This window comes from Tasmannia lanceolata, unplaced genomic scaffold (assembly GCF_043159265.1).
Source record: "Tasmannia lanceolata isolate RefF3 unplaced genomic scaffold, GAP_Taslan_0.1 ptg000002l, whole genome shotgun sequence".
In the NCBI taxonomy this organism is placed as follows: Eukaryota; Viridiplantae; Streptophyta; class Magnoliopsida; order Canellales; family Winteraceae; genus Tasmannia; species Tasmannia lanceolata.
In genome coordinates this window covers 57,626,949-57,650,893 of record NW_027518679.1, presented here as the reverse complement: position 1 = coordinate 57,650,893, position 23,945 = coordinate 57,626,949, and the positions used below count along the sequence as shown (strand labels likewise).

General features: G+C 37.5%; 2 protein-coding genes across 8 annotated transcripts; both read left to right on the top strand.

Annotated features, from left to right (window-relative positions):
- Window positions 1-3,684: 3,684 nt before the first annotated feature.
- On the top strand, window positions 3,685-15,790 carry LOC143880956 (BEL1-like homeodomain protein 7). 4 transcript variants are annotated; one of them, XM_077383935.1, is made up of 6 exons: window positions 3,685-3,865; window positions 4,102-4,210; window positions 5,853-7,030; window positions 14,014-14,390; window positions 14,775-14,835; window positions 14,914-15,790. In XM_077383935.1, exons 3-6 carry the CDS (start codon window positions 5,993-5,995, stop codon window positions 15,499-15,501), a joined length of 2,064 nt encoding a protein of 687 aa, XP_077240050.1. In that variant the 5' UTR covers window positions 3,685-3,865; window positions 4,102-4,210; window positions 5,853-5,992; the 3' UTR covers window positions 15,502-15,790. The 4 variants fall into 4 exon arrangements, with proteins under 4 accessions (XP_077240050.1, XP_077240062.1, XP_077240056.1 ...); XM_077383947.1 differs by having other exon boundaries at window positions 5,811-7,030; XM_077383941.1 differs by having other exon boundaries at window positions 3,960-4,210.
- A 2,556-nt stretch (window positions 15,791-18,346) lies between these two features.
- LOC143880926 (BEL1-like homeodomain protein 11) lies at window positions 18,347-22,066 on the top strand. 4 transcript variants are annotated; one of them, XM_077383929.1, is made up of 5 exons: window positions 18,347-18,487; window positions 19,373-20,139; window positions 21,127-21,503; window positions 21,596-21,656; window positions 21,757-22,066. In XM_077383929.1, the coding sequence occupies exons 2-5, from the start codon at window positions 19,375-19,377 to the stop codon at window positions 21,901-21,903; spliced, it is 1,350 nt and encodes a 449-aa protein (XP_077240044.1). In that variant the 5' UTR covers window positions 18,347-18,487; window positions 19,373-19,374; the 3' UTR covers window positions 21,904-22,066. The 4 variants fall into 4 exon arrangements, with proteins under 4 accessions (XP_077240044.1, XP_077240029.1, XP_077240023.1 ...); XM_077383914.1 differs by having other exon boundaries at window positions 18,979-20,139; XM_077383908.1 differs by having other exon boundaries at window positions 18,424-18,582; window positions 18,979-20,139.
- Window positions 22,067-23,945: the final 1,879 nt, after the last annotated feature.

The window sequence follows — 23,945 nt, the reverse complement described above, 5'->3', positions numbered from 1 at the left end:
TGATATCAGCACAACCATCTTTTGATATTTTCACAATCCGTCTTGTCTTTTAGTATTTAAAGAGCTGTCAAAAGGTTGTTGCTATTGAATTTCTCAAAAGTCTTACAAGCCAATTAAAGAGGATATCTGGGCTTGTGAAAATATCAAAATATGGTTGTGCTGATAACATTTCCCATCAGGTCGGGTCAGATTGAGCTTTTGCTAAAAAAAAAAGAATTGGAATCAACCCGAACTCGAGCCGATTTTAAGAAGAAAGCTCAACCCGAATTTCCAAAAATCGACCCGAGTTGCACCCCCTTAATAACTGCATGGATTAAAGAACTTCTACATGATGGGTGCATCCAGATAGTATTCTTTTTAGTACTTGCTTGCAACTCGAGAGAGAGAGAGAGAGAGAGAGACCAGTCCACACATTATATAACAATGAATACTCTGCACTATATGTTTTAAGGGATTTGCTAAGGACCATCGCAGAAGCCACTTTGCGGATGGGCTGTTGCCATTGCTTGTGCCATTGCCTGTGCCGCCGCGGCCAATTGCAGGTGCTGCGGCCGCGGCCGGTGACTCATGTGATGTCGCCGCATCCATTAATATTACAATTGCAAACGGAACACCGGCAACTGTTTGGCCATCAGGCCATATGTTGAGTACGTTGATCTCTATCATCGTTGCTGATACAGTGAAAAAGACAATAAAAAAGGATCTGAATTCTACTAGCCATTTTCTTCACAGCTGAATTGCTTCGAATTGGTTTTGGGAAATTTGTGCTAGACTACGCTCTATATACATATATTTCAGCCGAAATAGTCTGACATCCATAAGGCATGAATAAAAGAAGGGGCCAACATATCACTTCTCTTTTCAGCTAACAAAAGTGCCCTTATATCTTTGATAAATAACAAATATATATTCCTAAGTGTCCACACACGACAATAGGGTTGCAACTTGGGTTGGGCGGGTCGAGTTTTTCAAAACCCTACCCGACCTGAGAAATTATCTCGGGTCAGATCGGGTCCGGTTTTTATTTTTTAGCGTAGGATAGTGACTAATTTTAAAGAACGTAGAAAAAAACAAATTTTCACACCAAAAATCTCTAAATTTATGTCATCGAGTGTAAAAATTGAAGAACGGAACTAGATTTTCACATCACAAACATGATCATCTCAATGAAACAATTATATTAATAGATTGGAAAATAATTTGATATGTTATTCAAGAGATATTTATGAAAGTCAATACACCTATATGAGTCTGGTCGGGTTTCGGGCCTTATTTTTAAACCCGACCCATGTTATTTTATGGTCCAATGCGGGTCTGGTAAAGTTGCCACCTCACACGACAATGTTTAGGAGGGTTTTTTTTGGGGGACGACACTGTCAGAAGCGCGCCATCGTATCTTCTTCCCTTTTGGGCCAATAGAGATTCGACACACATGAAGTGATGAAGACATATTTGGGTCCACCACGGTCAGGATTCTTTGTAATATTATCTTTAAGCTGAGGGCAGAGTTGTAATTATAAATAGTTTTTTGTTTTATTTCTTGCAGAAAAGAAAAGAAAAGAAAAGTAAAAAGCTCTCATTCTCTTTACCTGACCTCTTAAAATTTAATTATTTGTAAAATAGTACGAATTGAGCTTAAAATTTGGCTGCTGATATTGGCAATACCATGTTTTGATAATTGCACAACTCAACATTTCTTATCTTTTTTGATTGGCTACTTAAATCTTTTGGGAACTATAATAATCTTTGACGGCTGCTTAAATAATAAAAGACAAAATTAGTTAGTGCAGTTATCAAAAACATGGTAGTGTTAATATTAGTAGCCTAAATTTTTTTATTTATTTTTATAGTCCTCTGATTAGCTGTTATTGTTCCGAAAGGGATATTAAAAATTACTCTTAAAACTTCAAAATTAAGAGAGGAGCGTTACTAACAAAATAAGGGACTAAAGAGATAGAGTATCGCCGATTTTAAGCGATCTGGACTGTTGATTTGATGGGTCGATAACCTAATGCGGCCAGATCCTACGCAGATCTGAATTCCCATTCTCAAGATTAACCCATGCAAGGAATCAAGGGGCTAGATCACTCTTGATCAGGATGAATGGTCTAGATCAAATCAACGTCAAGTGGACCTAGGAAAGCTTTGACTTTTTCAAAATTTCTATTTAGTATTTACTTTCACGTATACACCAAAACTTGGTGTATATTCAGGATATTAATTCACTCAGAGCTGCATGATCCAATGGTCTATACACCAAATAATTGTAGTTTATACACAACAATCATCCCTTGATGATGTAAACTCACACGCTTAAATAAATGACATCAAAATTGGGTTTTTTCAAATGAAAGAAATTTGATACAACACTTCAACTCTGCCCCACTCCACCTAATAATGCATTGAGGACCAAGAAAAAAATAAAAATAATGAAACTTGTACCATTAAAAAAAAACAATGAAACTTGAATGATATTTATAGGAAAATGATTTCAGCACTCCATTGTTCTGATAAGATGCGCGCGGCATCTTGTATTTTAGTATTTAAGGGGCTTATAAGAGATTTTTGAGAACTATAAAATCCTTCTGACTACCCTTTAAATACTCACGAGAATTCTCCAGGCAGAATTCTACCATTCTTCCTATTGACTTCTTATTCCACTACTCCCCGGGATGCCAAGCAACCAAACGAAGCATAAATGCTAGACATAAGATGCTTCGCGCATCTTATCAAAACATTGGAGTTTTCATATCATTTCCCTATTTATATATTTATTTTGTAATTTGCAATTGCACTTTATTTTGTAATTTGCAAATTCCTTTCCGCAAAATTGCCTACCAAATCCCACACACATAATATAATATTAGATAGAGAGAAAGAGTGGTGCAACTTGGGTTGAGTCAGGTTGAGCTTTTGCTAAAAAACATGAATTGGAATCAACCTGAACCCGACCCGATTTTAATGTAAAAGCTCAACCTGAATTCTGAAAAATCGACCCGAGCTGCACCCGGGGGGGGGGGGGGGGAGAGAGAGAGAGAGAGAGAGAGAGAGAGAGAGAGAGAGAGATTTTATGGTGTCCACAAGCGCCCAATTAAGGCACAGCCTTTTGTATTTGATCCAATGACAGCTGACTTTTTAATAGCCAGTCGGTAGATCAAATATCAAGGATGGCACCTATGTCATTTCCCAAGCCAATTAAAAAAACAACAACCAGGTTTGTGCAATTATTAAAACATGGTTGTGCTGATGCCATTTTCCAATACACATGCACTGATTTTGATAGGCTGCCGATATTTGCACTACCATATTTTGATAACTGCACTAAATCAACATGGTAGTGCCAATATCAGCAGCATTATTGATAATGACTTACTTTATTAAAAAAAATCCTGTTTGGCCGTTGATACTTTTCTGAGAATTCCGAAGACTTTGCTTCCTAATTCAGAAAAAAGTGAACAAACTGAGAGAGGCTGCAATTAATAAACCAAAGGAGTGGCGATATCAAATTTCCGTATCTATATCTATACGTAGACATACAGTTTTTTATATGGTGTGTGTGACTGGTGAGAGAGAAACAGAAAAATGATTGATTTTAAATCTACACACGTCACAACCCATATCAGCATCTTATTGTTGGGAGCACATTTAATTAGCTAACTAAGTAATTAATATTAACGAATAATTAAAGTCATTTCCCATTTTTGTAATGGATTAAAAGAGAAGATTTATATGGTGCAGATTGTAGTATGAAAAATCCCTCCTCCATATGAAAAAGAATTAAAAAAAATGGGATTTAAGAGAGCTTTAGGTCTACCTACTGGTAGTTAGAGGATTGAACACCTTAACAACAAGAACAACAGCACAAGTAAGAAGAAATAAAAGAGAGTTTTGTTTTGCTTTTGTTTTTTTTTTTTTATTGTACTGTTTGATTTACATTTGTTTGTTTTTTGTAACAAAAGCTGAAAAGGGTGTCACGTGCAAAGGATAGAATGTTGGGTTCTGATGATGGATGGAGAATATATTGAAAAATAATAGTAATGATACAATAGAAGATTACATATATATTCCCATTTTTTTAATTTTATTCTATTTTATTTGTAGTTGGCCTATGAAAAGGGTCTGATTTGGATCTTGGGATCAGTTTGTCTCCATTTTGGGAGGATTATTACATCGGATCGGCTTCAAATTCGAGATTTCTTGCCCCCCACAAGTGAGTATTTTGTGTTTATTTTATCTATCTATGAAGAAAAAGGAAATTCATTTTTCGTTTTTGTTTATTTTTTTCTTCTGAATTTCCTTTTTTTTTTCTTTTTGTATGCAATAACCTGTGTTTGTGATTTGGGTTTTGAGTGTATGAGATGATGATCAAAAAGTGAAAGTTCTCAGTTTTTATTGGACTACACTCCTTTGATATTTTGGTTATTGGGTTTCTTTGCTTGTTCCTATGTGACTTTCTCTGCTTCTGTTGAACAGTTAGAACCTGTTTTTTTTTTTTTTTTTTTTAAATATATTTTTGGTTTGCTTGGGTTTTTGGGCCTCTTGGGTTTGGTTGGTGTTTTGTTGATTTTGATCAGAAAAGGAAAGTTCTCAGTTTTTTATTGGACCATGCTCATTTGATATTTTGGTTATTGGGTTTGTTTGCTTGTTCCTATGTGAATTTCTCTGCTTCTGTGGAGCAGTTAGAAACTTAGAACCTTTTTTTTTGTTGCTTGGTTAATTGGGCTTCTTGGGTTAGTTTGGGTTTTGCTTATTTCTGTTTTTTTCATCTCTGTTGTGGTTCTAAGTTTTCTGGTTGCTTGGTTAATTTGGCTTCTTGAGTTTGGTTGGTTTTTGTTGATTTCTGTGTTCTTTATCTCTGTTGTGGTTCTAAGTTTTTGGGTTCTTGGTTCTAAGTTTTTTTTTTTTTGTTGTGGGGGGGGGGGGGGTTGTATTTTGGGTTCTGGGTGTTGAGCCTTTTTAAGGGTTTCTTCCTGTTGTCTGCAATATCTCACAGAATTAGAGGTTTGCCAGGGGTTCCTCCACTGTTCTTTTATCTCTTCTCTCTTTCTAAACAAAAACAGATATTTATTGTAAAATCTAGTTTTTCCATATAACAATGGAATCAGTTCCACATATATGAAATCCACAGTTTTATGGACTAGAATTCAGCTTCAGGTTTTGTTAAAATCCTCTCAGACAAATGCTGAAACCCTCATGTAGTTCAAGGGTTTCTTTCATCAGCTTATCCAAGAGCGGTAATCAGGTTTGGTCATTTAAGATATAATTGCGAAACTCTCATGTAGTTCAAGGTTGATTCAAAGAGAGTGATTCTGAAAGGGTGAATGCTTTACTAAATGATAAGCTCACAACTTGAGGTTGAAGTTTTTAATCCAAGTTTTTTTTTTTTTTGAATGGCTGTTAAATCCAGTTGTTTCTGTTGAGCTGTTTCATCGGCGCACTCTGGGCTCTTCAAAATTTTGTGATTTCTAGGCAGAATTGTTAATTTATGATTCAACATTACTCTTAGTTGTTGGTGTTATGATTAAATTTTAGTATCTATTTATGATGTATGGTATGCATTTCCACATATAAAATCATCTGAAATGTTTATGTATTCGGCCGCCTTGATCAAGTATGCATTTTCCGATGCACTGTTAAGTATCTTGTGATATTGTCTTTCTTGCATGATCATCAGCAAATACGAAAATTATCTTCTTTCTTTTCTAATGAAGTTTCTTCATTTTCTCTCAAGAAAAAGTAAAAAAACAAACAAAAAGCAATAATCAATATATGTAATGTTTTTCTATCCTTACTTTAGCCTTTTCTTATAGATAGTGCTTTTCTCTGGAATGAGAAACACTTTGGATGTGCAGATTCTATTGAAATTGTAGATGACAACCACACCAGTCTCTGGTGAAAAAGGTGACAATTTCTTTAAGCTACCGTATTGATTTGCACTAAATCCTCAACCTAAAGGGAAGCTTCTTCATTTGAGGAGATTCAGAAAGAGTTAATGGCTACTTATTACTCTACTTCAAGTAACCAAAGAGATGGCATGCCAAATCTTTATCTAAGGGGTCCCGGAGATACTTTGTATCAAGAACCATCACTTCCTGGTAACATGATATTTCCGAACTATTCATCTGCCGGGTCATATTCAGATAATTTGGCAGACAATTCACAGTCCCAACAGAACTGTGCCGAGTTCCCTGTCCCTAATTCCATACTTTCACAAGATCCAAACCTAAGTGCTTCCCGTATTGGAGAACATACATATGGCGTTTGGAGGGATGGGAGAAATGAGATGATGTTCATGCAGCCGACTAGTGCTCTCACAAATATGCAAGAAATGGGTGGGCATGTAAATACTACAAATTATCTTGTTCGGAATTCTGTCAATGGGGATCCTCAGATGGATTTTCGAACACAGCTAGGCATTTTACATGGTGGGCAGAGCATCCAGTTACAGAGGCCAAATGTTTCGGCTATTCAAGGACAAGGGTTATCTCTTAGCCTCAGCACACAGTTACCCTCTGCCATTCCCATGCCCTCATTTCAATATCGGCATACAAATACAGACATTTCTTTGTTGGGCTCTCATCAGCCAAATTCGGGCGACGTAGGCTCGTGTAGAGATGATAGCTCTCTTAGCAAACACTCAAAAAATGCTGAATTCCCCCTGGCTTATTCCGGAGGTGATCATCCAATGAAAGGAGTCATGTTGAACGAGAGCTATGTAATGTCGGGTCTAACTAGCACCATTCCGAACTCTAAATATCTCAAGGCAGTGCAAGAGCTACTCGATGAAGTAGTTAATGTCCGAAAGGCCTTAAAGAAGGAGTCACACAAACCCCAAGGCTTCCATATGTCTTTTGATATAGGAGGTTGCAAAGAGGCTGATGGAGGGTCGAAAGGTACTGCATTGACTCGTTCAGATGGGATGGCTTTAGACGCGCAAGACTCATCCGCCAACTCTACTACTGGTCTCTCACCATCTGAAAGACAAGATTTACAGAAAAAGCTGACCAAACTTTTATCCATGTTGGATGAGGTACACTTGCATTCACTTTTCTTTGGTTTTTTTTGTTTTTTTAATGGTGTTAATTGTCCTTGCTATGTTGCTGGCAGTTGGTTTAGGCCTTAATTTTCATTTTTCATGTAGATGTTCTTTCTACTTTTGTTTGGCGATCGAGCTATAATAATGAGAGCATGGTATAGTATAATTATAACTACAACACTACAATTGGATTCATGTCATTACTTTCTATCTTCATGGGTTTTTATCTCTATTTAATATATATCCACGATCAGGAATGAATCTTTGATCTTGGAAGGCAATAGCTTCTCTTGAAGATTCCTCTTTGGATTTGGTTGCTAGTTTGAATTTCGTTGCATGATTCCATGTATCTTACTTTTTTTGTCAAACCAGAAGAATTTTTGGTTATTTATTACTAACCAAGAAGAATTCAGTTTAGGCACAAAATTCACTTTATCTGACATGTTCTCCAGCCACGTGAATCAATGCACATATTTACTTGTCCGCCTACTATAGTACTTATTTTACTTGTGATTGAGCATTCATTAATAGTTTGATTTAAATCTCCTTCAGCTCTTTCATTTATTAACTTATCTTGTTTGTATGTAGTTTTAGGTATGTTTCGGGAGGAACTGCTTCTCATATATTCTAAATCTCCATGTTAATATGTTAATAGCTAATTGGGGAGAGTAATATCCAGGAAACTTGACCAATAAAGTCAAAGGTACTTTGGGAAAATGTTAAAAAGGGATAAATACAAGGGGGAAATTATTTTCAGGCTGGTGTGGGGATATATTTTAAGAAAAATTTGAAGGATGTTGAATTTGATTTTCTTGACTTGGGTCTTTTGAAGAGGTCCATGTTTCCCAACTTTTGCTTGATACGAAAGTGAGCAAAATAAGGCAGACAAATGGGTTCCTTGATCTAGTATGAGTATTAGACTAACGATATTTTGAGATTCTACCTTGCTTTCTTCTGTATTTCTTTATCACTTCTTTCTCTAACAGTATCATTGTTATTCATTAAATAAAAGGAAAAAAAGCGAGTCAATCCTTTGATGAATGGATTCTACTCTACTATAAGAAATTTTCACTCATGTTTTTGGTATGCCTAACACACATCCTCTCTATGGAAACCATAATCTCTCGACTAATGCAACCCTAAGATCAACCCCTGTATGTTAGAAAGGTACTTTCTCTGTGGGGAAAAAAAATAGTTGGAATGATTATTATTTGTAATCACTGGCTGAATTGAAATAAACAATCACATATTCAATTGGAGTTGTTTTCAGTATTGATGGTTTGAGAATTGGGAGATGACTAATAACACTCATTTACTATCATATGGACCATTGTTGCATGGATTCAGATTCGCGTGTCAGGATCCGACACGGATTCGAGGTGTCGGATTCGGCAAACCCCCAAAAGTAGGATTCGGATTCGGTAATTTTTAAATAAAATAAAATTTTCAAAATTTAAACACACACACACACACACACACACACACATATATATATATATATATATATATATATATATATATATATATATATATATATATATATATTATATATATACGTATATATTCATGAAAAATTTGAGGGTAGAGGGTTGTGGCGAGTCTTGTATTAAGAGAGTTGAAGGAGGAATGGGGTCGATGTTCGAGGGTCGAGGCACTAGGGTTTTTATTAAAAGAGTACAGGTTTGTGCCTTCATATAAAAAAAGTAAAGGGAAAATATACAGGATTCGCATTTCAAAAGAGACAATGATGAATTGGATTCGCCCGAAAAAACAGGATTCGTGCGGGACACGGCTACGACAAGAATCCGGGTGTGTCCCACGTGAATCCATGTCCGATTCGGACATGGATTCGGCATAGGGGGGCAAATAATCCATGCAACATAGATATGGACGTATTTGCTTGGTTACTTTCATATGCCTTGAGTGACTCTTCATTGTTCTATTTTTTCTTCGAGTTATTGTGGCTTTAAGAATCAAGAATGGTGGACAGAATCAAGGAGTGGTTGAAGTTGTACGAGGTCAAGGTGTGGATGTGACAAAGGCTGATTCGAAAGCTAAAAACATGTGAAAGCAAGTATAAAAGAATGGGTTAAGCTCCAGTTTGGTGACTACGATTCAAATAGAAATAGTTGTTGCCGTCAAAGCTAAGAGGTGCCCCAACCATTGCAATACCACACTCACAACACATGCAATATCTGGGCTTTTTAATTATTTTCTGACAAGAACCCAGGCCACTCAACAACACTCCTTGCTGGTCATGAACCTTATGAATTTGTTCCATAGGAGTCTCAACTTGTTTTTCTCTTAGTTTACTTGTTTTGTTTAGCAATTGAAGAACATATTTACGTTGGATCCCACATTTTGACCTAGAAACCCCATTCCCCTAGAACTACTTAAGAGGGCCTGGTCTTTGGGTCAAAGACCCTTCCAAGATAATGCTTTAGCTCTTGAGTAGGTTGAGCATTATCACTTGTTGTCACTATATCATCAACATACACAGCTAATTAGATAGTGCTCCTTCCATATCTTTTTACATACACAGAGTGATCTTAATTGGTTCTTTGAATCATATGTTAATAGTTGCTGAATTATACTTGTGTAACCAAGCATAAGAAACTGCTTGAGGCAATAGATAGCCTTCTGCAACCAACAAACTTCACTTTTCTCTCTCTTAGGCTGAACCCTTTTTTTTATGAAAAGTGACAGATTTAATAATAGCTGAAGATGAGTTACATTACAGGGGACGGGGCATTCTACCCAATGCAAGGCACAAACTGCAATGAACCAAAATCCACCAACCCGCAACACTATTATGACAGTTCAACTACGTGCCCCCGGTCCAGGATCGGCACCTGCTGTAGATGTACTCAATGGATTAAACACAATACATAAAGTTGAGGAGAGACTCCCTTTTGAGGAAGATCCATATAAACTTCTTCTTGAAGATCACCATGAAGGATGAATATTTCTCATCTAATTAATGTAGGGCCCATGCTTTGTCTGTAGAAATATATAGAAGTACTTTGACAGAGTTGAACTTGACAACATGGAACTTATCTTGCCCATACAATCACTTCAGTCAAAACTGGTGGTATCCAGTGTTGATTATTGGACTTGCTATAGTTTTTTGTTGCTCTCTTCATTCTTTTGCCTTGAGTTTGGATGTCGTAGATGTGGCCAACAAAAGCATCAGCATCCTAGATGTGAGTTGTTTGCAGTAGCACAGGGACCAAGTTTGGAACTTGTTTCAGGCTTTTTTGGGTAACAATATCAAATGTTGATCTACCCACAGTCCAATTTACCAAAGCCTTGTAGGAAAACTTGGCATGGTGAAGTGAGTCTTTTGATCTCTGATGATATTTTGGAATAGATTTCAGTAGCACAGCGACCTAGTCTGGAACTTGTTTTGGGCTTTTTGGGTAATGATATCAAATGGTGACATGCCCATAGTCCAATTTGCCAAAGCCTTGTAGAAAAACTTGGCATGGTGAAATGAGTATTGATTTTTTGATGTTACTTACTTTGGAATAGGTTTCAAGGATTCTCTTCACTACCTCGATTTTATTGTTTGTCTATGGATGGTAAGTACTCGAAAATGACTCATAAACTTCACATCAAGGAGTATAACTTCTTTTAAGAAGATCTGATCAACATTCAAAGCATCTTGATTCTCTTGGGATGGTAGAAAATGTGCCATCTTCAAGAACTAACCTACAACAACAAATATAGAACCTTTCGAGTCATCGCGGCAAACCCAACTCAAATTCCGTGCTTAGATCCTCCCATGGAGCATGTGGAACTGGTAATAATGTGTATAGACCACTATTTTGCAAGTAGCCATTAGAAACTTGACAAATATGACATCAGTCAACATAGCATGCAACATGTACGTTCATATGAGTCCATTAGTACATCTCAATTAGTCCCAAACATCCACCACGAAGCTCGGGTAATGATCTCTCTCAACGAACGCTCGCCTCAAAAGATAATCCATCATGAAGTAGAAAGTATCCCTTATGATCATCTCCCTCCGAACTACATTGTAATATGTCGCTGAATTAGGGTCATCTTTGCAGATGTTATTGAAGTAGAACCCCACAGGTTACAACTGAAAGAGTACCCAACAAGGCTACTCATTGGATCAATGAATTCGCAATACAATTTTCGTTGCCAGATTGATGTTAGAGCAAAAGCGTAAGCTCCTGTAGGAAGGAAACACTGTTGGCATGCCACAGATTGAGCTTCTTTTGAGAATTAAGGTACGTGAGGGCCTCTTGATCTCGTTATAGAATGAACTCGCGATGTGTGAGATAGTGCCTCAAATACCTTACGGCTTGAAAAACAACGTAGAGCTCCACATCATTTGTCGAGTATCAGTGACATGTGGTGTTCATCTTCTCACTTAAATAAGCTATTGAACATTCCTCCTGGCTCAGGTTCTGACCCAATTCCCACAAATTAGGCACTCTACTCAACCTCAAACAACTTGTCGATATTTCAAGGTGAGAATGGGAGTGTGAGTCATCTTTTCCTTGATGAGATTGAATCTCTTCCCTTCATTTAGAGTCCACTTGAAATGTCAGACTTCATTAGCACGTGCTGAAGTTCTTGATGAAGCATAAGTAGAAGGTAGCAAGATCACGGAAGCTTCTCACTTTGGAGATAATAGTCACCGTGGGCAAATCTACAATAGTTTTCATTTTTTTATTCGCCTACTTTGACACCCTCGAAAAACACCATATCCCAAATTTGTGACATTATCAGTAAGAAAAGTGCACTTTTTAAGATTTAAGTACAAATGCTCTTGTCATAGTACGTTTAACACCAACTGTTGAATTTTTATGTGCTCTTTTGGGGTATGACTGAAAATCAAAATATCGTCAAAGCAGAAGACCACAAGTCCACCAAGAAATTGATGGAATACTTGGTTAATGAGCAGCATGAAGATACTCAGGGCGTTAGAGAGCTCAAATGCCATGCCAACCACCCATACAAGCCATCTCTCGTCTTAAACGAAGTGTTCCACTCATCGCCAAATCAGATGCAGATCTAGTGGCATTCATTCCATTGGTCGATCTTCAAAAAGATCTTGGATCTATCTAGCGCATCCAACATATCTTCCAATTGTCAGATTGGAAACCTATACTTGATTGCAGTTTGTTGATGGCACGACTACCAACACGCATCCTCTAAGCTCCATCCTTCTTCAAAGTAAGCAAGGCAGGAACCATACATGGAGACATGCTCTCTCGGATCAATCCCTTCTTCAATTTTATTGACCTTTTGATGTTGCTCAGTTGGAATAATGCATTAGTGGGGCAAATGCAATAATGCTGATCGAGGCACTAGGTCAATGTGATGCTGAATGTTGCACATTGGTGGATGTTCGTCAAGAAAAACTTCTAGTGTTATGTTCTCGTAGTCCGTGGGGAGAGGTTAAAGAGTCCTCGGAATAGTTGTTGTGGTTTTTTTCTTTCAGTACAAGTCCATACACCATTCCAATATCCTTGCTATCCTCTAATTACTTGTGCCTTGTTACGAAAGTCTCACCTCTTTGCGAGATTTGGTTTGGTCTCTCATTTCATTGGCAAATTTGTGATCTTCTCTCCTTTAAAAAAATGTGTGTTTTCTTGTGTTCATAATCGAGAGAACCTCAATCGTACTGCTAGGACCTTCGACAACATATATGGCATGCATCCATAGCCATAGGGATGATGTCACACCATACACTATCTTCCTATGCTCTCTTCTCTCTTATGTCTTCGTTTTGTTCTACATATTTTTTTTAAATGGTAACATATTTATTGCATTATAAATATCCAAGCATTTACAAGGGGACAAGGCGTCCTGCCATGCACATGTAAGCTACTGAACCCACCCTATGAGCCTTAGTTCCTAATTACATGGCACTTCTACCTACGCACCCAATCAGCTTCAATGTTACATAAGAATGGTTTCCATTGACTCTCTTCTGCTCCGGCCTTTGCCAACCTGTGTGCTTGTTCGTTGGCTGATCGCTTCGTTTCCATTTCACTCTTTTCTGAAAGTGCTTGGGGTTTTTTTTTTTAGCTTAAAAAATTCCTTGATGATATAGGAGCAAGGTTTGCAACAGCTTCTATCTTTTGCGAAACCATTATATTTCATCTATTTACTATGTAGTCTATATTTTCAAATGCATCCTTAGCTCATTTTCCGATAAATTTCTTGTTTGATCTTTGTTTTGCTTGGTCTACATTTTTCAAGAGATCTGCTTTGGTTAATATATAATGTTTCTAAATAAATGAGCCAATGGCCTGTTACATTTGCCAGTTATGTAATTTAGAGAACCTGTCAAATCATATCTCAAACCCTGAGATGGAAACTATATTCTGGGAGAAAAAAATAGGAGGTTCTTATATTCTGAATAATAGTGAGAGAGTGTTGGGTTATGGGTGCTAAATTTTGAGTAACTTGCATGGTTATGAACATGGAGGATGGTGTAAATTGGGGTGGTTATTTGTCTCAGTTCTGACAAACATTCAAACAATGTGTGGCTAGTATCATGGAAAATATTTGAGTTTCTATAATTTTGAATTTTAATATGCAGATGTAGTAGTATACTTGCATCATTGCATGTTGTCTAATTCTTTTATATATTATGAACTATCAGATGTAGTTCAATTAAGCAAAAAGAATTTTTTTTCGGAAAGAGGAAAGTTTTCACTTAAAAAGAATAATGGTGAGAGTCCTTCGTGGGAGTCTAGTTGGATCATAGAGCATCCAAGATAGTTAGAAACCCCTCCAAGGTGAAAAACTCTACAGTGAGGGGATTGGAGGGGTTCGAAAGCCAATACAATGAAAGTTTACCATTCAAAAAAAAAAAAAAAAAAAGATAGTTAGAAAGTTTATAGGTACAAGATAAATAAGATCTTATTTTCATTTCAAAGAACTGGTTGTTTTCTCTTTGGTGGTAATTACATTCATTTCTCTTATTTCAGGTGGATAGAAAATACAAGCAATATTACCATCAGATGCAGATTGTGGTGTCTTCATTTGATGTGATAGGAGGTAGTGGAGCTGCTAGACCCTACACAGCACTTGCCCTCCAGACAATTTCCAGGCATTTCCGCTGCTTGCAAGATGCTATCAGTCGTCAAATTCGAGCGACTAGGAATAGCCTTGGTGAGCAGGATAGTGTAAACAACAAAGAAGGTGGAATATCTCGCCTCCGTTTTGTAGACCAGCAGCTCAGGCAACAGAGGGCTCTTCAACAGATTGGTATTATTCATCAACATGCTTGGAGGCCACAAAGAGGGCTTCCTGAAAGCTCTGTTTCAATCCTTCGTGCTTGGCTATTCGAGCACTTCCTTCATCCGTAAGTCCCTCATCACAGCCTCTTTTTCCTTTTTTTTTCAATGTCCCATAGGTGCAAGATTCCTGTTGAAGTATAAATGATTAAATAACACCAACTCTAACAGCTTAAGCTTTTGGAGTAATTGGTTGTTTCACCTGGCACCCATTGCCTCACGGCATGTCCTGGGTTCAAAATCCAACAACTCCTTGATATTCGAAATCCACGTGTACTACGGCCAACCCAAAAAGAAAGAAAGAGGGGCCACACATGAAGGGGAGTGCTGTAGTATAAATAATTTAACAACACCAACTCTAACAGCTTGAGCTTTGGGAGTAATTGGTGTTTTCACAATTCCATTAAGCAATTCCATTCCTGATTTTTTTTTTGTTTGATGCATTTCACCAGTTACCCAAAGGATTCGGATAAAATAATGCTCGCAAGGGAGACTGGTTTGACCAGAAGTCAGGTAGCCTGAAGAAGTAAATTATTTTTCATTTTACCCTTCTCAAATGCAATTTAATCTTTATTCTTTCCTCTGGTTCAGGTTTCAAACTGGTTCATAAATGCTCGTGTGCGTCTATGGAAGCCTATGGTTGAGGAGATGTATAAAGAAGAGATTGGAGATGCCGACATGGATTCCAATTCATCATCGGACAATGTTCCTAAAACTAGGGAAGAAATTGGGCCGTCTGATAGGGAAAGAAGCCATACCAGCCAATTCAGTGACACAAAATCTGATCATATATCCGACGTAGAAATGAATGGGACGAACAGCGAAGGACCCAACTATGGGAATCTGAATTTAATGAACCAAAGACCCAATTTAGATGATTGCAGTCTTCTTCAAGATGCAATGGTTCAGCCTAGTCTAAATGGGGGGCTTATGGCATACCAAATGTCAGAGCTGGGAAGGTTTGGGAGTGGTGAGGTGTCATTGACATTGGGCCTGCAGCATTGCGAGGGCAGTCTACCAGTCTCTGGTAGTCAGCCGAGTTTCGTAACTGTCAAAGGGGATGAGATTTACAATGGAGCCTCTGTTGGGGACGATACAACGGATTATGATTATATGAATCTGGCGAACCCGCGGCACAGGTTCAGCTCCTCCCATCTCTTACATGATTTTGTAGCTTGAAATGCTAATTCTGAGGTGGAAATTGAAGTTCTTGAGAATAATATGATTAAGCCTTCTGTTCTTTGGAATTCTGGTGTCAATTGGAAACAATGCCAAGGAACGGCAATATGAAATGAAAAGAGTGTAATGTAATACAGATTGGTGGGGACACACATATATAATGGTGTAGCATATTGTAAAGATTAGGTTCATTATTTTGTATAATCTGTTGAAGGAACATGTAAAATTTACTTCATTGGAAGTATTATATGTGGTATTGAAGAAAGCAGATCCTTCTTGTTAAGTTGAATACTGTGATTTCGGCAATGGCAACGACAGGACTGGTGACGATAATGGTGATTTCACTTATCATTTTTAAAGATTTTACAGGGAATTTTACTAACTTCACCGTGTGATATTGTCGGGTTGGGTCTTGAATAAAAATATTTGAATTACGGGTCTGTAACGCCATCCATGCTTTATACATTTGAGAGATGGACTGATTGAATGATAGGATGGGTGTAAAAATGTCTCGAATTGGCATTTTGTGGCTGCGGATTCTTTATATAAATTTTTCTTTCTTTTCTTTTAACTGAGTTTTATGATTTATTGTAGTTACAGACACACTACAATGGAGTGTCAAGGAGCAAAGATGAAGGGATTTTGCTGCTCAGAGATTTACTACAGTGTCCCCTGCTTGTAGTTCTTCCTGCCCATTTTTATTTTTTTTTCACAAGGTAACTCTTTGAACTATTTTTTGTTCTTTGAGAAATGTTAAGCCTTATTACTTTAATAGGATGGACTTTTTCTATCATGGACCCACTATGCATATTGCACATACATATATGGTAACTGGATTTATTGATTTGATGGGCCACCAAAAAGACCAAATTGTAGAGTCCGATGTCGCTTGGAGATCCACCACTCCGATCATGGATTACAAACACAATGGTCGAAAATTTCTGGGGAAATGCCTGAAAAAGCCCTCTCTGGTTTGAGGGTTAAGAGCATCCACTGGGCAAGAGATTGGCCTTGTCTTATGTGTTTACTGTTGGCCCACCAAATCCATGGGCCTGATCGCCGCATATGGCTCACATAAAATGGCCCCATGGATAGAAAAACATTTTTAATTCGTGAAACTGGCCTTATCATTCCTCTTTGGCCTTTGGATAGATTACAAGGAGAGGTGCAAAGTGTTTCTGAGTGCAATTTACGGTAATAAGGTATGCAGACGAGCCCAATGGGCCTGTATCCCAAACTCTAAGCCCATTGGATTTGCATTGGCTGAATTGGGCCAGGCTGGATGGGCATTGAAATGCAAGCCTAGGCATAAGCTTATACCGATTGAGCTTGAGAATCCGTGGGAGCTTTGTTTCAACTACCTGGATCCGGCCCATTGCAATTGGAGTCTGTTGGCTCGGCCAGTTGGGCTTTCACACATACTTGAATGGGCCCAGCCTGGATCGGGCCGGGTCGAGCCACCTCAGACTGAGCTTCTTTTGCTGAAAAATGAAGAGAAGCACTCTTGGGATGGGTCCCATCCGAATTAATTTAGATGAACATTACCACATCCGTTGATCTAGCCGGGGCCCATAAGATCGGATGATCATAGCCCCTTGAACTTTCGCCAACAACAGTATAATCTTTTAAATTTGGACCGTTATTAGCTTGGTTCTAAGAAGTCTCATAGTCATGCCACATCATATCAAAGGTTCTGATCATCTAATGCGCGGGTATCACTCATTAATTGAATTGCTTCCTATCTAAAATCAACCAAATTACACATATGATCAATTCAGAAAGTTAGAAATTCTAACACATCAATTCATTTACATATTTATCTAAAGAACAGATAAACATAAATGATATCTCTAAATTGAGATGTGGAAACTTAAGCCCTGTCTGTTTTGTGGACTTTGAGAATCGATTTTGAGTCCAAAACTGGTCGTCGGACTCAAAATGGCCTTTGAGTGAGTCCTTAAATTTGATGCAGAGGGACCCATTACCAATATCAATAAAAATATTATTTCCATGTCGGCCAATATTTCAGTTTTCAAAGCATTGGGTTCGTTTTTGAATTGAAATTATGATGAAGGTGTTAAAGTATAAAAGATAAATAACGCCTTTAGCTTTTGGAGAAGTTGGTAAGTTAATATGGTATCAAAGCCAAAGGTCTCGAGTTCAAACCTCCCAGATAGCGAAAATCCACATGCAATGGTCGGCCTAAAGTGGGATCACATGTGCCACGTATTTGTCAAGTGAGCCACACGTGCGAGGGAGTGTTAAAGTATAAAAGATAAATAACACCTTTCTCCAACATTTTAAGCTTTTGGAGAAGTTGGTAAGTTAACAGAAGGTGTTAGAAAACAACAGGCATGTTTTTTGAAAGAGCCAACTGGAAAAACCCATGAGTTCTTAAGACTTTTGTGGGAAAAGGTAGGGGACAAGGGAGGGACAAGCATTAATTAGACAAAGATATTAGTATGAGTGGAGAGAGAAGGAAGAGTAAGAAAGAGAGAGCATCATTCTTTAGAAAGGAAAAGCTGATGTCGCCAAGGAAAAGAACTAAATATTCTCCCGTAAGAATCCTAGGGATTTTTTTTATTTTTTATTTTACTAGCAACCAAATGGAGCATTAAATCATTCAAAAGCAACAAACCAGTCACCCTCAAAATACAAAGCTTTTAATCTCCGATGTCCTTGTCTCCCTCTATGTCCCACGTATCTACTTTCAGATACGAATTCGGTGTCCTTTCCTATCCATTATTAGTACCCAACTGAAAAGAAGATATTCCCATCTACTAGAGACAAACTGAAGCTGGAAAAGAAATTCTACTTTTTACACATCATTTCGATTTCCGTTCCTTTTGCACACAATGCCCAAAAACCAAAAAGGAAAAAGAATAAAGGGTAGAAAAAGAACCTTTGGCTAGGCTGAGAGACTTGGAGTCTTTCAAAGGTAGAAGGTGTTAAAGCTGAAAGTTTGATTACTTTGTCTGACAGGGAGGTAATTGATGTCATTTTGCTTTCTCTTTCATATCCCTCTTCTTTCCAGTTAAGAGAGAGAGAGTGGTTTCAAAATTGGTTCTTTTTATCATCCAGGTAAATATGTTTTTTTTTCTTTTGCCTTCATCTAATTTTTGTTCCTGCATTTCTCCTTTTTTTTTGTCTTCTTTATTTTCTTTACAGTCTGTTTTAGTTCACCTTTCTCATGGGTTCAGATTCACTTGGTTCCTAATGATTTTGGTTTCTCTCAACTTTAATTTTATTGAACTGCTTTGGCTAATTGGCTCTTTTATGGATTTTTGAAAACTGGGTTATGTTTGTTTTTTTTTCTCTAATGTTCATGTTCTCAAGCTTTTTTTTTTTTTGGATTGAACTGGTTTGGTTTCCACATACTGATGGCTCTTTTAGCAGATGAGTTTGCTTCAATTTCTTCTATTGGACTGGTTTTTTTCAAAATTTTCTCTAACCTTTCTCTCCCCTTTTTTTTCACAGGGTTCCACTTTTCACCTAGGAAGCTTATAAGCACTCAAAATTGTTTGTTGTGTATTTAGAACAAGGCTATTTGGTGTTCCTAAGAGTAGACGAGTTACGGTTCGGTATTGATTATCAAAGTCTCTAGACAGTTCTTGATTCATTCCTACCCACCCTGTCCATGGTTCGTTGCAATTCTAACTTTAAAACATATGTGAAAAGGGAGTTTGAGCTGTTCCTAAGTCTGATTTCTTTTGGACCCACATTGCCCATTCTCATGTTCATGGTGTTATTAGTTTTTGCACATTCCTGATGAAGAAGATAAAGACAATGGCTTGTTAGTGTGTTGTTTTTTATACCCAGAGAGATAATTCTGCTGTGTTGATATTCATTTCACTGCCAACAAATTTCGCAGACATGGGTACGAGTCCGACTAGTTTTGAAGACCATGATTATTCTTTTCAATGGGGTGGGAGGAACAGTAATGCACTGAGTCAATTAAACTGTGTTCTACCTAGTGTACAGTCACTTGGGGAACGAATGTATAGGTCTGTGGATCCAGTGGATCCAGTTCAAGTTTTGTCGTCTGAGGATTCTGATATATGCTGGAGGAGACATTTGATGAGTATTCAATCTGGAAAAGAGAGAGATCGACAACATTTTAACTCTGCAAAATGCAAAGGATTGTCCCTGACTCTTGGTTCTAACCTCCCATCCAATGTGTTAATTCCTTCATTCCATTACAGGCAAACAGATCCAAATTTGAATCTTGCGGGCTCTAGTCATGTAATTGGTAGAGGACGTCCAAGTGATATTCTTAATCCTGGAATGAAACAAACCAGAGATGATTATTCATTTTGTGGGGGCGATACCATAGATAACACATATGGATCTACAGTGTCACAGGACCACTCAGGTTCGAATTCTAATGAACTAGTATCAATAACATCCATTGTTCGTAATCCTAGATACCTAAAACCGGCTCAACACCTGCTCAAGGAAGTTGTTAGTGTCAATAAGGCTGTTGGGATCGATTCAAGCAAATTACATAAGGATAGAGTTCTTGGAGCAGCTATCAAAGCAGGGAAGACGACGATTGAACAAACAAGAAACATGTACTTATACGCTGAGAAACATGACATTCAGAACAGAATTACAAAACTTGTTGCTTTGTTGCATGAGGTAATTATGCATGCTCCTCTGTTTCAATTGTAGCCTTCTTAGCCATCAAATTTGTGTAAATATCAACTTTTGCCCGAAATTCGTAGTCATAACTGTCTGGATTCGTGTCTACTCACATTGAGCGTATATTATGTTGACTTCTTTGTATTTCAAAATGGAATGCCCCTCAATTCTAGTGTTTCAAAATAGATGAAGATAATTGAACTCATGAACATCAAAGTCAAACAAAAATTAGCCTCATTCAAACTTGGTGTTTAAGCTAGCGAACAATTTATTTGCTCACAAAAGAGCAGTATAAATAAAATATATGGTGATTGATGGTTGAGGATATGGTTTTCTATTTTGCACTTCTGATGTAATGAGTGTGATGGGTTTTTTCCATGAGAAACTATCTTGCATCAGTACAAGTACGAGTGTTAGAATCTGATATGGGTGTCAAATGTCGGATTCGGTAAACCTCAAAGAGAACGATTTGTAAATTCACCGAAATCTTTTAGGGCCCGTTTGGATGCTGAGAAGATTTTGATTTGGATTTCTCAAATTTGCAGCCCTTTTCGCACTGTAATTTGGATTGGATCAAATTCTTGGATTTCTAATTCAGCAGCTGACAGTGAAAAAAATCAGATTTCTAAATTTGCTGTGGAAATAAAAAATTGGAAATCCACAGATCTTGCAGTTTCCTTCACCCTCTTTGCTCCTCAACCTCTCCCCTCCACTAGGAAGTTCCCCATTCCCTCTCTGTCTCCCTCTACATGAGCTGCCTGATCTATTCAATTTGTATTCAAAACTCAATTCCAAATCCAAATACAAAATGGGAGGTGTATTGGGATCCGAGACGTGTCTCGACATGGGTAAGAAATCATGTAACATTGATGAGAACCCCTCCCCAATATTTTATAACTATAATCTGATTAGTCTTAAACTTCTGGGGATCTAGATGGATATCCTGATATTGCATATTCATTACTACGTTTTCTCACTTTTCAGGTTGACAACAGATACAAGCAGTACCGCCAACAAATGGAGGAAGTGGAATCATCGTTTGAGGCTGTAGCGGGCTCAGGGACTGCTAAGTCTTACACTGCTCTTGCACTCCAAGCGATGTCCAGACATTTTGGCAGCTTAAGAGATGCAATTATTGCCCGAATACATGTGGCAAGACAATGTCTTTCAGATGAGATCCCAAAAATTCACGGTGGGTTTTCCCAGCTTAGCTTGTTTGATCAAAATACTAGACAAAAGAGACCAGCTCTTCAACAACTAGGCATGATGCAAACCCAACAAGCATGGAGGCCCCTAAGAGGACTGCCAGAAAACTCTGTTGCAGTGCTTCGTGCTTGGCTTTTTGAGCACTTTCTCCATCCGTAAGTGCTTTGAGACTGCATTTTTTGTCTCTTTCAAATAGCACATTGACTTGCTTTCAAGTGCTCTCATATTGATTAGTATGGTATCACAGTTATCCCAGCGACTCTGAAAAGCTGATGTTGGCATCACAAACAGGCCTATCAAGGAACCAGGTAATTTTCCAGGTGCTCATTTGTAAACTCTGGCAGAAGTGTTTCATTTTCACTCTAGCTAGATTTTGGTTCCAAAATGAGCATTTCATAATTGTTTCAGGTTGCAAACTGGTTTATAAATGGCCGTGTTCGGCTTTGGAAGCCTATGATAGAAGAAATGTACAGGGAGGAAATCTCAGATGATTCTGCAGATTCAAATCAATCCTTCGAAAGAACGTCTATAAATGAGAAGTGTGTCTCAAATTGAGTAGGAAAGTAGAGGAGAGATCGATTATGGATAATGTTCCTTCATTTAAATACTGTAATGTTCCATTATTCCCCTGAATCCTGGTCTTTTTTTCATTTACTGGTTCTTCCATATTAGTCTAGTGGAAAATTCAGTTGAATGAAAATTTTACATCTTTCCTTTATTTCTTTTTCTGCGCATTCATCTAAATTGGAATTCCCTGTAGAAAATATTTTTCTCAGACCTCATAATATCCTGCAAATATAGTCCAATGTCTTTTGACCAAGAGAAATGACAGTATCACACTACTTTTTTTGCTGGATTTTAGATGAATTACTTTCAGTCAATGATCCTACTTCCATGAAACTTGAAATTATGAAACATAAATTCTCTTTCTAGTGAATTTAGTACTTTTTCTTCATCCTTTTTAGTTCAGAAATAGATGTAGATTACTTAAAGTGAAGATAAACAAGTCCAAAGATGTCTTCCATAACAAGATTTTCAACAAAATTTGGAGGATGGCCAAGCTTTTGGAGTAATTGGTCGTTTCACATGGCATCAAAGCAAAGGACCTGGGTTCAAAATTCCTTGATATTAAAAATCCACATGTGATGGCCAAACCAAAAGAGGGGCCACATGTGTCACGTGCAGGCCAACCCTAAAAAGAGGAGCCACGCGTGAAGGGGAGTGTTAAAGTACAAAAGATTAAATCTCCCCTTTCTCCAAAAAAAAAAAAAAGTAAAAAAGATTAAATAAGGCCCTCTCCACATGCTTAAGCTTTTGGAGTAATTGGTTGTTTTACAACAACCAAACACTACTTACCAATACTCTACGAGGAGACTACTTCACTGCTATTACACCTGTTGACTACTTCAGTTCTAATTCACCACTACTCTACAATGCAACTAAGTTCAATTAAGCTGACCCTTATAGAATTAGCAAGCTTTATGCCTTCATGGACGGTTATCCACTCAGCCAGTTAATTGTTTCTGTTGCATTTAAAAATACTCTAGGCAGCAATTCACGGGATATAGTCGTCTAGATTGGAACAAGTAGTGTGATTTGAGTGTCAGAAGGCGGTGCCCCCTTTTATTTATTTTTGGGAAATGATATATTTGCCCAAATTTCGAGCCTTGGCGCAACGGTAAGGTTGCTCCATTGTGACCTGGTGGTCACATGTTCGAGTCAAGGAAACAGCCTCTCTGCTTTGCAGGGGTAAGGCTGCATACATCTAGTCCTCGCCAGACCCCGCAATGGTGGGAGCCTCGTGCACTGTGTCGCCCCGATATATTTGCCAAGTTTTCTCCCCGTCCCCTATGCTGTAAAAAGAGTAGTCATAAATAAACAGTAGGAGGGAAGAAAAGGGGCCGAATGTATCACTAGTCTTATTTTTCACTTAACATGGTTTCTTACATCATTTGTACTAGTTTTGAGAGAGGAGTGAAAATTCACGTTTCAAAAGTAAGGTGGGAGTTTTTTAAATAAAACAAACATTTTGAAAACCAACAAGTCTCACTTTTGTATTAAAATGCCAAAACAACTCTTTTTTGTATTAAAATACCAACGGTGAAAACATTGAATCTATCATGAAAAATTAGAGATACTTCTTTTCCCCTATTTTACTAGTATTTTTCAATAATTATTTAAAATATTTCCATTCATGTCTATATTTCAGTCTTGCAAAATTATTTATCAATTCTCACATTAAAAATTAAGTAAGGTATATGACAACATTCAATACACGAAAAATAAAATCCAAAGACTAATTTTCTTCACTCATCAGATAATTTAGAATTGATGTCTATCTCTGATCAGACATGTCAAGACTTTATTTAGATTATCAACACATTAAAAATGACCTCAAAAGAATATATTAGAATTAAAAAGAAAAAAAGAAAAATGCCATCCAAGGTAAAACTAAGAAAACGGGAAAAAAGTTTTAAAAAAAAACAGAAAAAAAAAATTAGAGTGAAAAAAATAATGAGCTATACTCTTCAATCCGCTTTAACAATGTTGTTGAACAATACTGATAAGGACAATGCCAATCTCAATGTGTAAATGCA